This window comes from Mirounga leonina, unplaced genomic scaffold (assembly GCF_011800145.1).
Source record: "Mirounga leonina isolate KUSES-001 unplaced genomic scaffold, KU_Mleo_1.0 Mir_114, whole genome shotgun sequence".
NCBI lineage: Eukaryota > Metazoa > Chordata > Mammalia > Carnivora > Phocidae > Mirounga > Mirounga leonina.
Window position 1 is genome coordinate 46,695,732 of NW_023270265.1, and position 14,974 is coordinate 46,710,705.

The 14,974-nt window shown below is 63.4% G+C and overlaps 1 protein-coding gene across 1 annotated transcript in view; it reads left to right on the forward strand.

Moving 5' to 3' along the window:
- The window catches only part of LHPP (phospholysine phosphohistidine inorganic pyrophosphate phosphatase), a 122,028-nt gene extending 108,354 nt beyond the window's left edge, over positions 1-13,674 (forward strand). The window contains exon 7 of the mRNA XM_034985704.1: positions 12,918-13,674. Within this exon, the coding sequence (XP_034841595.1) occupies positions 12,918-13,014 (97 nt within the window). The 3' untranslated portion in view covers positions 13,015-13,674. The remainder of the gene's footprint in view (positions 1-12,917) is intronic.
- Positions 13,675-14,974: the final 1,300 nt, after the last annotated feature.

Here is a 14,974-nt window from a genome sequence, read left to right on the forward strand (position 1 = left end):
GAGGACAGAGCCAGTCCTCTCTCCGTGTGATGGTCTCAGGTTGGCCTTTGGAGGGACTTCTTGAGCACACTGGGGCCCAGGCACTGGAGACGGATCCACTCAGCCCATGTCCGTGCAGGCCCTGGGCCAGGCTGGGTGGATGAGGGCAGACGGCAGCCTGCCAGGGAGGGGAGTGACTGGCGCACCGCCCCCCGGGGCGGGACGGCGGGGGATATCTTCAGAGACCTGTTCTGTGCAGGATCAGGACTGAACAACAATATCCCAGCATGGGTCTCATTAAACACAGGCTCCAAAACTCTACTTGGTTCCCAGGACCTCTGCCGGCTTGTCTACACTGCAGCAGCCTGGCCCCGGCCCGCCTCCCCTGTCCCACCTGTCCCAGGCCAGCATCCGCCCGTCCTCTGTCGGCCCCTGAGATCAGCCGTCCATCCACAAACTGGAGAGAGGGGTTAGAGGGCCAGGAGCCTCCGCTCGTCTTACGAATGGAGACTCCAAAGTCCAGAGAGAAGGGACTTCCCTGAACAAGGGGTGGCTGGGGCGACCTGGGGAGCAAGTGGGAGCTAGTTTGGAGAAACCTGGGCTGAACAGTCCAGTGACCCGCTGTGCAGGTGCTGGGAGGTCAGGGGAGCGGGTGGAGCCGGTCCTGGCCCCAGCCCGTAACAGGCTCCTTGGAGTGCGACAGCCAGGAGTCTGTTCATTTGGGAAGGATGACCTCTGAGTTTCTGCAGACAGCCTGCTGGAGCCTCACTGCCCTCACGTAGGGCAGGGATAAGACCTTCCTGGTCTGTGCTGCGAAGAAGGGCATCCCTCCTGAACCATCAGTGGCTCCCATGTAACCTTCAGGTCTTCCCCCTTTGCTTTGGCTGCCGGAGAACTCAAAGCCGCAGTTTTTGGCTCTAGTTCCCAGGCCTGTGGTATGGGTATTTCCCTCCTTCTTCACTGTGGTTTCTGAACCATCTCTCTGACTTCCCCCGGCTGTCTTAGGAGAACCATCGCTGTGTGCCTTTCTGAGCTGAGACCCTTAAAAAAAAGCCAGCTCTGTCTCATCCGCGTTGTTCTCTGTAGCAGGAGCCTGTTGTGTGTTTCATTGTGTGACTGGATCACATCCTGCCGCTGGTGGACAGACCCTGGGGTGGTTCCCAGTTTGGGATCATTGTGAACAGAGCTGGGGGGACGTCCCTGTTTCCATCTCTCAGGGAACCAGAGGCTCATGGCCACGGGGCACATGCCCAGGATGGGCTCACCGGGTCACGCGGTATTCACGGGTTTCCAGTTAAGAGATACCTGCCAAGCGGGTTTTTTCCAGAGGGCCGCGCCGTGGGCCCTCCCGCCAGCCACGGGGGAGAGTTCCTGTTGCTCGCGTCCTGCCCGCCTCAGCATCCTTCCCTCCGGCCGTTCGGTGGGCGGGGGGGGGGGGGTTCTGCTCCAACTGGCTCGCGACGCTGAGCCCCTCTCCGCATGCATCGTGGCCAGTGTAGACCTGGCTTGTGAAGTGCCAATTTTTAACCCTGTGTAGGTGGAACACGCACCAAGGCTGGTAAGTCAGAGGTCCCACGCGTGTCCCTGGAAGACCGTGGGGTTCATGAAACCGCATCTCTGAGGTCACGTACTTTCCCACACGTTGGACCCTAAGCAGCACCTGGGGAGGGGTGGCGGCCTGGCTCCTCCCCGACTTCGGAGACTCTGCTCCCAGGCTGACAGACCAGGGCAGAGTTTGGGGCCGAGCCTTGCTCTGCCACGTGAGCACCGGGCAACTTCCTTGACCCATCCTGAGCCTCAGGCTTCATGTATCCGGGGGGCATACCAGTGCCACCTCCCGGATTAGCTGGAGGAAGTGCCCGCGTGGGGCCCCCCTCACAGCAGCCCTCCGTCAACAACAAGGTCCCCGGGCCGGCCACCTGGGTCTGTACATGGTGATGGAAATGACACTAGGCCTTCAGTGAGCGGGATTCCGTGACCCCTTCCGCCCCCAGGCTGGGAAGGCACCACCCTGCAGCGCCCCTCTCTCCTGGGCCACCTCACGAGAACCCAGAGCTCGGGTGTGCAAGCCCAGGCTCGCGGCGGGGGGGGGTCTCCCTGACCTCCTGTGGTCCGGCCTCCGAAAGGGAGGGGGGGTGGTGGCTTTCTGGGGGAGGCCGGGAGTGAGCGCCCTGCCCCGTGCTCCCCAGGGCCTGGGTGGGAGCGCACGCAGCCTCCTGGGGGGATTGGGCCGTTGGAGAGCATATTGCCAGGGGCTGGGCCGGCGTGTCTTCAACTAAACACGCACCAGGTGTTCAGCATGTTTTTATCAAAATATTCTGAAGAGCTGTCCGGAGTTCCTGTGCGGGAGGCCAGATGCCCAGCCCCCCGAGGGCCCGTGCCTCTGCCAAAGCGAGCCTATTTTAGGTGAGGCCCCCCCTTGCTTGCTAGCCCAGCCCACCTGGCCCCTGGTGGGGTCTAGACCGTGCTGCAGGAGCTTCTGGCCAGGCTGGGGAGGCAGACAGGCTCAGGCCCTGGCTCGCTGACCCCGGGCAGGCCACTCCCCCTCTCCGAGCCTCCCTTTTGCCAGCCATAACACGGGGGCAGTAGCACCTAGGTCTTGGGCCGCTGTGGAAACCAAAGGAGCCGAAGTGTGCAAGGCCCCTTGCCAGGTCCCCGGAGGGAGAGGGCTCTCAGTGGCCGTCACTGTTACGAATGACACCATGAATAGTGCGTCCTGTTGGCTTGGAGAAGTGGGCCCCAAGGGCAGGCTTGGGGGGCCTAGGCTAGGTCACCAACTGCCCAGTGGCTGCCCCCCCAAAGGAATCCAGAGTGGCCCCTTGCCCCCTGTCCCCAGGCACATCCACACGGGGCATCGGCCACCACCGGTCACGCTCAGCACCTGCCAAGCAGGAGCATCACGCTCGTCCCTGCAGCCTGGCTGGGTTCTGTCACGAGTCCCTTGGGGAAAGCCCCCCTGAGATAGTTGGCCCTCAGGACCCACCGCCTTCTCCAGAGATGGCGCCTGCCCTCCAGACATGGAGCCCAAGGTGAGCTTCCCAGGAGCAGCTGTGGACCTTGCCCGCCCCCCTGGCAGAGGGGGCCCTGGAGGGTTCTTGCCCACCCCGGTGCATCCACCCAGATCGCACGTCTGCTGCGGGCCACACCCTGGGCCAGCTTCATCGTCTCCCCACCACAGCCCAGGGAGGGGGGGTCCCGTCAGCCACAGACGACAGGCTCTGAGCGGTGAGGTGTTTGCCCAGGGTCCCACGGGGGCAGGGCCAGCCCAGTGCAAACCTGTGGGCCGGGACAGTGGGAGGGCCACCCACCCTCTGTCTGGCAGGCCTGGCCCTCCCTGCCCCTGCCCAGTCCCCGCCTGAGTGGGCAGCCCGAGCCCTGCGTGCAGCTGTCGTTAGGGGCCTCTAGGGTCAGGCCTCAGATGCTCTCTGGGAACAAAATGGGGGAAGAAAAGAGAAACCAGCCTTGCTGTTTGGACGACCTGTGGGAGCCACGGGGGTGTGTGAAGGCTTCTGCTCGTGCCCGTCTGGGGGCGCCCCCGGCGTGCCCTGCTGCTCTGGGGACAGAGCTCCCCACTCTGGTACTCTAACCACAACAGTGCCAGGCCTCCATTCTGGAGCGTCCCAACTGGATTCCCTGGGCCTCGTCCCAGAGGCACAGGTGTCCATTCAGGGGTAGGATGGGTCCTGGAGACCAAGAGGGGGGAGGGTCCCCTGAGTCGGGCCTTGTGGGGGAACTGGGCAGGGGCAGTTTGGGGGAGCCATGGAGTTACAGAGGAGAGGAGAAGTGGGGGTGGTTGGCGGGCTCCTGGGCCATGTTAGGGCGGGTAGATCTGGTGTCAGTGGTGGTGGGGAACCGTTTGGACGCTTCTGTGGCGACCTCGGCTTCCTGTGTGCCTGTTGCCAGCCCCGGCATCTGGCTTAGCTCAGAACGCGGCCCTCGGGCGCGGAGAGCTTGCTTCTCGGGGTTCACTTAGACTGGCCACGTACAGGGCTGCCCAGGCTGGGTGTTGGCCCTGGCGTGGGGTGGCATTTTCATGCTTCTGACGTCCGGGTTGGGGGTGAGTGGTTCTCCAGAAGAAAATCCTCTGTGGCCCCACACTGCCACCCGGACTGGGGGGAGCTCAGATGCGTGGGGGCTCAGCAGTGGGACTTCCTCCAGGGAGGGCCAGGAAGGTGAGACCAGGCCAGGCCTCCCAGGGCCCTGGGGCCTAGGTCCTTCTGCCCTTCACCCCTCAGCTACAAGATGGCCTGACCCTCACGCCTAGACCTCTAGGACGGCTCAGGCTCAGAAGGAGCTAGATGCCTTGGTCATGGCCCACAGCCCCCAGATGGTCAGAAGGAAGGAGGCCACCTGCTTGTCTGCTCAGAGTGCCGGCTGCGTGTTCCTGTCTCTGGCAGGACCAAGGCCTTATGCCAGGAATATGAGACCACCATGGGGTTGCCCCTGGCCTCAGGGAGTCCACAGTCTGGAGGGACATCACACAGGTAACCAGGCACTTGCAGTAGAGTGATGGGTGCTCTGGTGGGGTCAACACGGGGACCGTGGAGCACAGAGCAGGCACCTAACTGAGGTGAGGGCTAGGGCGAGGGCTTCAGGGAAGGCTTCCTGGAGGAGTTACTTGTTCCTTGGGAAATGGGCCCCAGATAGCAACGCTGTAGGGCAAGGCGGCAAATCCGATGCCCACAGGGGCAGGCAGGAAATGCAGCGGAGTGAACAAGCCCGGTCTGAGAGCCGGGAGACACCAGAGAGTGGGGAGCACGACAGACTCGAAGCCGCTCGCCCCATTCGGGGGCCACATCAGCTCATTTCCGCCTGTGGAATGCCGGCGCGTTGTTACTGGGTCTTCCCGATGTTCTAGAGAAGCCAGATTTCCAGCTTCTGTGTCTGCAAAACACTCGGTGGGCCAAGCCCGACATGTCCGGAGGCCACCGGCTTGTGACCCTGGCTTCATTGCTCATGTGAGCTGAGCAAAGCCTGGCGTGGGGGCTCCAGCCAGACCCGGGGGCTCTGGGGACCTCTGTGGTCCGTGTGAGGAACCTGCAGGTGACGGGCTCTGAGAGCCGCCCAGGAAACAACTGGCGCCGGGGGGGGCTTCTGCTTGACGAGGCACCACCAGGCCGAAACACCGTGAACGGGCCGTTTCCTCCCTGTGGATGGAGTGGCCCTGAGGCGGGGTGCTGGGGTCCACGGCGCCTCGCCCCTCCCCCGGCTGGGCTCGGGCCCCACTGCCCTCTGTGGCCCCCCGTCCCCCGCCCTGCTGGTGACCGCGAGGCCCGGAGGAGGTGTTCCGGCAGCTTCTCGGCTCTGCTGGGCCCATCCGTGGGGGAGGCCGCACACAGTGTGAACTGTGCCTTTTCTTTCGTTGCTTTTCCCCAAACCCTGTGCTGTCCCCACTGCCGTTGTTGAAGCTGGTGGATACCTCCCGGGGCCCACCGCTGTCCCGGGGCTGAGCCAGACGCCTCTCAGTCTGGCCGGAGGTCGGCCGGCACATCGGTGATCCCCCCCGCTGCAGAATATGTCCTGTGTGCTGAGGGAAGAATCGCGAAAATGAACCCAGGTTTAAGTTTTCCAGAAAGCCAGACACAGGAGGTGTAAGGCCCAGCGCTGCCCTTTACTGCTTGTGGCGTCGGGCGCGTGCCTTCCCCTCGTACATCCGTGTCGTCCTCTCTAGAACAGCGAGTCGCGGTGCCCACCTCACGGGCCCTTGTGCAGGGTACGTGGGAGACTGTCTTCAAAGGCACCTGCCACGGGGGGGGCGGCCGGCCCACGTTGGTGCCCTCATCCTTGGGTGCAGCATCTGCAGCTCGCCCATCCCCCAAGCCAGGAGAGCTTTGCTTGCATTCCGGGGCCTGCCTGCTGGCTGGGTGCGAGCTCTAGTCTGTGGCAAGTGTCTTCCCCTGCCTCAGTTTACCCACCAGGGCTCAGAGTCCCTGAAAATTGGTCCAGCAAGTGCTTCCTCCAGCTGGGAGAGACTCCCGGTCCTTCCCAGCTGGAGGATGGGTCAGCCAGGGTGGACTTCTGGGCCCTGGGCTGCCACCCACCTGAACGAAAGGGGTGTCCAGTTAGCCCAGCACTGCCCCTCACCCCAGCTCCCCTCCATGTCCAGATGAGGGTTGGACCACCGGGAGACCACAGGGCCTCACTGGGTGGGACCTCCGCACTCTCTGGGGGGCAGCCCCAGTCCACCACAGTCTACAGTGCTTATGCAGAGCGTATGTCTCCCAGTGGGTGGGCATGGGACCCTGCCCTACCTTGATAAGCAGAGGTGGAGAGAGGAGGAGACGGCCAACCTGCGGTCCCCTGCCCCCTCCGCCACTGATGTCAGGCCCCTGGCTCAGGGTACAAGGAGGTTGGTGGGAGGAAGGCGGAGTGAGGTGGGTCAGACCTGCATGTCGTCCCGGGCACACCCCTGTTCTCGGCATGGGGGGCACCGGGAGGGAGGGTTACCTGTTGCCCCTTCCCCACCCCTACCTATTACAGGCGAGCAGAGGCCAGACGAGGGGAGGCCCAGGTGCCCGCCAGGGATGGGAGCCATGGGGTGTGGCCACCTCCCCCAGCGGGGCTCTGACCCCAACAGAGGTCCCAGCCCGCAGAACTCTGTCCCCATTTCCTCTCCTTGCCTGGTTGCTGTGGTCCTGAGAAGGGCCCAGGGCAAGTCCTCTTTCAGGCCTGGGTTTTTCTTCCGGTGTGTTTTCCCCATGTGATTTTCAAGCAGGTCAAGAAGCCCCTGTCTGCGTGAGCTGGTTTGGCAAGGGCAGGGCCCGGGGGCTCCAGGCCAGCTTGTCCCAGGACAAGCGGTGGGGGACACAGGCCTGAGGGCTAGGTGAGGATAGGGACCTAAGGCTGCAGCCCGTGACTGCCCGGCCCCTGGCTCTTGTGTCCGTGGTGACCTCCTTATTGGCAAGGACCAGGTCAGAGCCCCTTGTGAAGTCAGGGCCCAGCAGACCTCGGCTGGATGAAGGCGCTGGCTCGGGGGCAAGGGGCTTCTGCAGTGGTTTCTGTTAGCAGAGGACCCAGAGTTTTCCCAGAGGGGCCGTAAGTCCAGGCCAAGCCCATCCACCCCACTTCTGGAACCCAGGTCCCGTGCTGGCCCAGGGGACCGAGGGCTCAAGCAGCCATCTGAGATCAGAGGCCGACTGCCCTCCCGGCCACCCCACTGCCAGGTCACTGACCCTCTGGCACCTGCCAGCAGCCAGCCTGGGTCAGGGGGCTGCTGGCGGCCCCTCAGGCTCCCAGCCAGCTGCCCTTCTGCCAGGCGGTGTCCTGGGCCAGCAGGTGCACGCTGGGAAGTGTTTGCAGGCCAGCTCTGGCCCTGGGGCTTGGACTCCTGGGGTTCAGACGGAAAGACACCCTTGGCCCAGGCTTGTCACCTGTGGCCCTGTGAGCCAACACTCTGTGTCCTTTCCTCCGACTTCGTCAGCCCAGGCTGCTTGGCGTCACTCTCTGAGGCCAGTGCCCCGTGCCCTGAACTTGGCTGGCCTGCCCCCAGCGCCTGGCTCTTCCAGAACAATCAGGGCAAGGACGTGTGCCCTCCCCATGTGGGCAGGGGCCGACCAGGGTGGGGAGGCGGGCCTGCCACAGCGGCACTGACCCTCCAGAGCTCCCCGAGGGGTGGCTGCCCCCAGGTCCCCGCAGTTGCTAGCCTGGAGGTGGGGGGGTCTGGCTGCCACTTCTCTTTGGCTGCTACAAAGACCGTCCCTGTAAAGCCGTGCTGGCCCGCGCACAGATCGGCCTTGTTCTCTGCCTCGGTCTTCCCTGCTTCCCTCTGCTCACAGGGCACGAGGGGGAGGAATAGCTGATGACAGGCGGCGCCCTGCCCGGGCGGGGGGGCCTTTGTTCATTCACTCGGTGGCGGACATTTCCTGGGTGCCTGCTCTGGGCCCGGCCTGCGTGGGCGACCACCAATGGCAGGAAGCCGGGCTCCCCGCTCTGGGCAGCCCAGGTCAGCAGAGCACCTGCCGGAATGGCCTGGCGGGGGTGGGGGGTGGGAGCGCGTTCTGCGTGCTCAGAAAAGAGAGAGCAGCGGGCCCTGTGGGGTCGAGCTGGAGGTGGGAACAGGTGAGTGAGGTCTTGAAGGGTGAATAGGAGTTTGCAGCTGGAGCAGGTTTGAAGAGCATTCCTGGACACAGTGTAGACAGAGATGTGGGAGGGCAGGGAACACCTGAAGGAGCAGCGGGCCCTGGACGCTGGCCCGCGGATGGAGGCCCCGTGAGGATGGACTTGTCTCCTGTGCCGACGAGCCGGGCCATGGCATTGGGCAGTAGGGTCACCAGCGGAGTTTACCCAGGCAGAGGTGGGAGCAGATGAGCATTTGGAGAAGCTGCTCTGACCCACCCACTGGATCTGGGCCCGGCCAGAGACACCTGAATGCCACCCCAGGGGCCCAGGAGAGCAGAGAGGACTACGTTGGCCCTCTGCAGGGCAACCCCCCAGGGGAATCTGCCTCTGCCTCAATCCTCGGGCCAGGATTGGAGGCTGTGCGCCCCTGCCTAGTTTTTTTTTTTTTTTTTTTAAGATTTTATTTATTTTTTTGACAGAGAGAGACATAGTGAGAGCAGGAACACAAGCAGGGGGCGTGGGAGAGGGAGAAGCAGGCTTCCCGCGGAGCAGGGAGCCCGATGTGGGGCTCGATCCCAGGATCCTGGGATCATGACCTGAGCCGAAGGCAGACGCTTAACGACTGAGCCACCCAGGCGCCCTCGCCCCTGCCTAGTTAGGGTGACGTCCGCAAGGACCCATGTGTCCATGCCAGCCCCTGGAGGGTGGTGAGGGCAATGCAGCAGGTGGGGATGGTGGTGTCCGGACTTTGTGTCCCTTTTTCTGGAAGCTTCTCTGGCCCCGCAGCTCCCTCTAAATGCCCCTCAGAGCTCTTGCCGTATGAGCCGGGAGGGTTCTGTCATAACCATGCTCTGTTCTCAGAGCAGTCTCGAGAGCTGGGTCATGTGCCCACTGCACAGATGAGGATGCCGAGGCTCAGGGAGGTAAAGAGACAGCTCATGGCGGGCAGAGCAGCGGGCCCTGGGGAGGGGCAGTGCTGCGACCCCACAGGGACCCCATGGGGTACAAGGAAAGGGGGCCTACCGAAGTCACAGAGGGGCGGGGGGTAACCAGGACACACGGGCCGAGAGCAGGGCCCCCGAGGCTGCCTCTCGGCGCGGGGGACTCCTGTGTGTCTGCCTCCCCCTCCCTGCCCCAACTTTGTGCACACTCGCCGTCTCTCGGTCCTTTCTGTCCATCTGTCTTTCTGGCCTCCTTCCCCCCCCCCCCTCTCTGTCGCCCCCCCCCGTGTCCCTGGCCCCCCCCCCCCCCCCCCCCCCGCTCTCTCACACCTTCTTTGTTTTGCTCTTTCCTCTCTCTCTCTCTGTCTCTCTCTGACTCAGTTTCTGCTCCCTCCTCCTCTTCCTCTGTATGTGTGCATCTGTCTGGGTCCCTCTGTCCATCTGTCCCACAAACCCATCCTGCCGTCACTGCCTGGCTGTGCTCTTCTCCCCCTTCGTCCCCCCACGTCCTGCTCAAGGCCCGAGGGTCTCTCGGCCCCTTTCTCCGTCGCCCTCTCTGCTCTGTTCCCACTGCCGAGGGCACATCCTTGCCGGGTCTCCTGGTTCGGCCTCCGCAGTGTGGCGTCTCTGAGGCCCTGCAGGGCCCGGGTCACCGGCCGGCGCCGAGCAGGACCCTCTCCCACTAGTCCGCTGTTGGGCCAGTCCCCTCCTGGCACCCCGGCTCCCGAGCCACAGCCCACGGCAGCGTCACGTAATTAAGACATGAAAGTCCGTGATTTCCTCTGTGTGTTGGCAAACACCGACTTGCTGCTAATGCAATCCTTTCTTTTAATGGATTCTTGAATTTAAATGATATGTAATTAAACATAATTAGCCGGGTACGCCGTTCGGCTAGGTGCCGTGCGCCGAGCGAGGCTGGCGAGCAGCTCATTACAGAGCATCTTCTCTCCTGGGCGGATCTCTTGTTCCCTCTCAGGGTCGAGTTCATCTGACTGAACTTAGGTAAGCCTGGCCCAGGGGCCTGGGGCCGGGGTCTGAGGAGGGGGGCCCCGGGCCAGCCATGCAGGGACTTGGAGGATGAGCCGGGGGGGGTTGCTCTGAGAAGTTTGGTTCCTTTGAGCTGTCACGCAGACCTCGCTTTTTGGGGTGAAAGCTGGGAATGCCATAGGAACGGGGGTTGGGGCACAGAGCAGGGGCTGGGGGGTCCGCACCTGCCCGGGCACGACCTGAAGCCTGCCTGGCCGTCCCACTGGCCCCAACAACCCCCTCATAGGCAAAGGGCTGGGGCACCCCCGCCTCGTTGGCAAGTGGGGCTTCGGCTTTGGAGCGGGCCCTGGGCCCCAGGGATAGCCAAGGGAGCCCCCAAAGGGCACCTCCAGGGTGGTGCAAGACTCAAGCCCCATGCACACAGGCTGAGCGAGAGGGGAGACCGGGGGTCTTCCTTCTGCTTGGAAGCAGGGGAGCAGTGACACCGGGCCGGGTGCTGGCCTCCCGCCGGCCACTCCCTGCAGGGACCTGGAGCTGTGCCCTCAGGTGCGGGGACTGCTGGGACTCCGGGCTGTCGGGACATCCCCCCCGCCGGGGTTCTGGTCCCAGCCTGCCTGCCCCTCCCACTCCACACAGCTCCCCTCTTTGACTTCCCTGTACCCCATATACTAAGGTCTGTCCCCCCGCCAGCCTGTGTGCCCAGGGCAGGGCCCAAGGCCGGGCCACCACTCTGTCTCCCTGCCGGCCCAGCCCCGGCACACAGCGTGCTCCCCGACGGCATCTGGGCTCTCAGTGATTGAGGTAAAACCACTGAACCCCCCCACCTGTTCCTCGCCAGAGCCCGAGCATGCGTTAGAGACAGGGACGCCAAGACACAGAGGTGTCAGGTGTTTGCCCAAGGTCACATGGTGGGTAGAGGGTGGAGCCACGCTTATCCTCAATGCACAGATGGGGAAACTGAGGCCGACAGTTCGCCGGGGTTGTGTTTACAGCCTGTTTGGGGGCTCGGCCTCCGTCTCTCTCGGCCCCTCCCGCACGCCTGCATGCCCAGCTTGCTGAGCCCTGCGGTCAGAGCTGCCCGAGGAGAATCCCGTCCCCTCCCCGCCCCGGGGCCTGGGTGGCGGGGACGCCGCACACTCTGGAGCCAGGCATGGCCAGCAGCGCCCACCAGATGCTTCTGCACACCGGGAGGGCCTGAGTGGGGAGCGCTGGCTTCCCAAGGATGAGGAACGTCCTGCAGGAAGGGCTGTGCACAGAAGCCCTGGGCAGCCGGGAGGCATGAGCGCCATCCTGGGTGGACGAAAAGGGAGATGCCCGTGGATGGCAGGTGGCCAGAACCAGAGGTCTGCAAGACTGTGGGGTAGAGGCCCGGGGAGTAGCTGGTGGAGGCTTTGTGAGCTGAGTAGTGCCTATTCCTTTCTTTTCACAGCAGCTTGAGGGTTGTGCAAAAGCAGGCTGCCGGCAGGATTTGGCCCAAGGACCACAGAGACGAGCCACAGTGACGGGAAATAGATACCTCGTGCTTGTCAGATTACACGTGACTTTGTTACATACCCGTTTGTGTATATACATAGAGTACCCCGAAAATGAACAGTGTGATGTATTTTCCCATGTGCCATCCGTGTAACCGCCGCCCAGGTGAAGATCTAGAACATTGCCAGCACCCCCGATCACGTTCCCCCGAGAAGTAACCATGTAGAGACTGGTTGTGCCTCTTCCTGAACTTGGCATAAATGGGTCGTCCAGCTGGGGTTCCGGACCCGCGCACCCTGCAGCGCGGAGAGTAATTCCCTCTGAGTAGGATTGTCGCGGTGTTCCAAGGCGCGTTTCTCCATCCGCTGTTGACGGACATTTGTGCAGTTTCCCCTTTGTGCTGTTATCGCCAAGACTGCCTGGAACATTCTAGTACGTGTCTTTTGGTGAACATGCTGGTGCATTTTTATTATGTGCGTACCTGGGAGTGAAACTGGTGGGTCACAAGTAGGTGCCGACACACAATTTGCGAAAGTGGCCACGCCCTATATAACATTTTGATAGTGACAAGTGCGTATTTCAGTGCTGCTGTGGGATAATACATCTTAAATTCCCATGGTCACTGGATTGTGTCTGGATTGAAAGAGTGAAACACTCCCTTAAAATACCTGCCCCGACAGGAGAGCTATTCTTGCTCGAGTTGCGGGCCCAGTGGGTGGTGGTGAGGATCCCCGTGCACTGAGCCCCTTGCGTTGCAAACCCCGGGGGACGAGGCCCCAGCCCTTCCCACAAGTGTTGAAGACTTGTGGGATGTCCCTAGGAGCCCACCCCAGGCGCCTCCTGTGGCCGGGACTCCAGTTCCCTCCCACATGCTCACCGGGAGCCCTGCTCTACCTCAGGACTCAGTCCACAGCCTCTCCTCCAGGAGCCCCCACGTTGGGGTGCCCTTGGTGCCTCATGGGCCCCATAGCTGCTCACCTTTATGGCGTGGCCTCACCCACCTCAGGAAATATCTGGGGCTTTGGACAGTTGTAGCCCCGCAAATCCCACCCAGCCAGAGAGCTACTTTGCCAGGAGCACCCCCTCTATCGTGTGGGAGCAACCTTGGAGGACAGGGACCGGTTGGCACGTGACCCCTGGGGTTTGCATGGGAAGGCACTCAGAGCAAGGTCAAGCTCATGGCCCTGCTGTCAGGAATGTGACCTTTCCACTGGCAGCAAGGACCCCTCCGTGGGGCCCTGAGCAGGCTTCGGGTGGAAGGGGTTTGGAGAGGTGACCAGGTGGAGAGAACAGGAGGGGGGTGTGTGCGCCCTGACTGGGGGTGGCTGAGACGGGAGTTGGGGGAGGGGGGCATCCGGTAACGGGGCACGGAAGGATCTGGAGGCTTCCTGAAGGCCGGCCAGGCCTGTGCTAAGATGTGGGGGAGAAAGAGGCTTCAGAGGGGTCACAGACACTCTAACCTGTGGCCCCGCTCTCCAGGCCGAGTGACGAGCAGCATCCGGAAGTGAAGGCTGACGGGTACGTGGACAACCTGGCAGAGGCCGTGGACTTGCTGCTGCGGCATGCCGTCCAGTGACGAGCCTTGTGGGGCGGCCCCAGCCTCGCGCCTCCCCCCGCCCGCCCCGTGCCTGGGCCCCGTGCCCCTGCTTCCCCCCCGACTCCTGGGAGTTGTTGCTCCCCGGATGGCCTGTCCCCTCGCCCCAGTGAAGTCCGAGGGTGGGACAGACCCCTGGGTGCCTCCGGGAACACTCTGCGGGAACACCCTCCAGCCACCTGGCCCTGTGAACATCCCCGCTGACTGGACTGAGGGACCTTTACCCCCCTGCGCCTCTATCACTCATTCTGTGCATTTGACGGAGGAACCTGGGGAAGGCAGGGGCTTCCTGCTCCGTCCATGCGGCCCTGGGGGCTGAGCCAGCCTCCCTGGGACTGCCCAGCAAGCCCCCGCCCGCCTCCTGGCCCCCACCCAGAGTCAGGGTGGCCACTGGGCACCCCCTCCCTCTCCTACCCCAAAAAGCACCTTGGAGCCCGAGGCTGGGGCAGCTCCCGGGGCGCTGAAGACGGCTGTCCTTCGAAGCAGGAATTGTAACCGCGGGGGTCAGGGCTGCGGGCCCAGAGGGTGCTTCCGGGGCCCTAACTTGGTAGACTTGAGTGTGTCATGCCCCACGCCGGCAGGGGCAACTACTGTTAAATAAACTGCCCTGACCCGACTCGGCCTCTGACTCAGAGTTTGATGCCTGGGGGGGCTGGGGGTGTGCAGGCCCCAGCAGTGGCCTGGTGGTGCCACGCACTTGAGCCATTGAGCAGCAGAGGGCCGGGGCCCCAGATACCCGAGCTGCCCCAGCCCCTCCGGGAGAACGGAGGCCCTGAGGGGACAGCGGGCTGCCCTCGGCCCCCCCAGGGACAAGCAGGCCCGGGCTGCCCTGCGGAGGGTGGTGGTGAGCCACAGGCTTCCAGAATTCACTCGAGCCCAGGGTTTCAGGTTTCAGAATCGGTCAGCGGAACAGATCACTTGATTGCTCGGTTTCTCCTCAAATCAATCCAGAAGTCCCTGATGAGTCTTGGGCGACAACCACACATGAAAGAAGCCCTGGGTCCTCCATAACAGGGTTTCCACCAAGCGAAGGCAGGAGATAAAAGGCTGGACCCTGAGTCCCGCCCGAGTTGCCCTGGCACCAGAGCCCCGGGCCCGCGGGGGCTGTGCTGTCCCCAGGCGGGCCGGCCACCATTAAATCAGGATTAAGAGGACCCAGAGGCCAAGTCTTTTCATCAGGAGGAGAGGCCACCGGCGGGGCTGGTGTCCGTGGCGGGCGGGGGAGGAGGGCGTGTGGCCTGTTGGCTGGGAAACAGGCAAATCGCCTGCTCCTTGGATTCCCCTCATTACAGCTCGTTAGGAGATCAGCGGGCCGCGGTGGGCTCAGCACGCCAGGGCTTGCGTCAAGGGGACAGGCCTGCCACGTTCCGGTCAGGTTGTCTCGCGGGTCCTTGGTTTTCCTCTTTCTCTTTCACGGGCTGCCCTCGCGGGCTGTCCCGGCTGGAGCTTGCGGCCCGGGCAGCGCCCCCACCGCCCAGAGGCAGCAGGCTCCTGTTGTCTGTCCACGGACCAGCTGCCTCGCAGGAGGGGGACAGGTGTCCGAGGGACAGCTCTGGGTGGGGGGCGGCACAGACGTCTGCTGGGTCTGGCTGGAAAACGTGCCGCCCCCGGGGCCGTGGGTTCAGCAGAGTGGACGTCCACTCTCTCCCTGTTTTACAGACACGGAAGTAGAGGTGTGGACAGAGGACCCGCCCACGGGCTGACAGCTGGTTAAGGGCAGAGCTGAGACTCTGACCACGGTCTGACCCCACATCCCATGTCCTTTCTAGTCCCTCCTACAGTCCTTCCGGGGGGGTGGCCTGTGGTGGCCCAGCGGCCGTGGCTTTCTTGGTGAGCCTGGCACACTGGCAGCCCCCCTCTGGAGATGAAATGTTCTTAGGGACTGAGGTCCATTCAGCCCTAGCACGGGGGGCGCCCTCTACAAGCTTCAGCTGCCTTGACT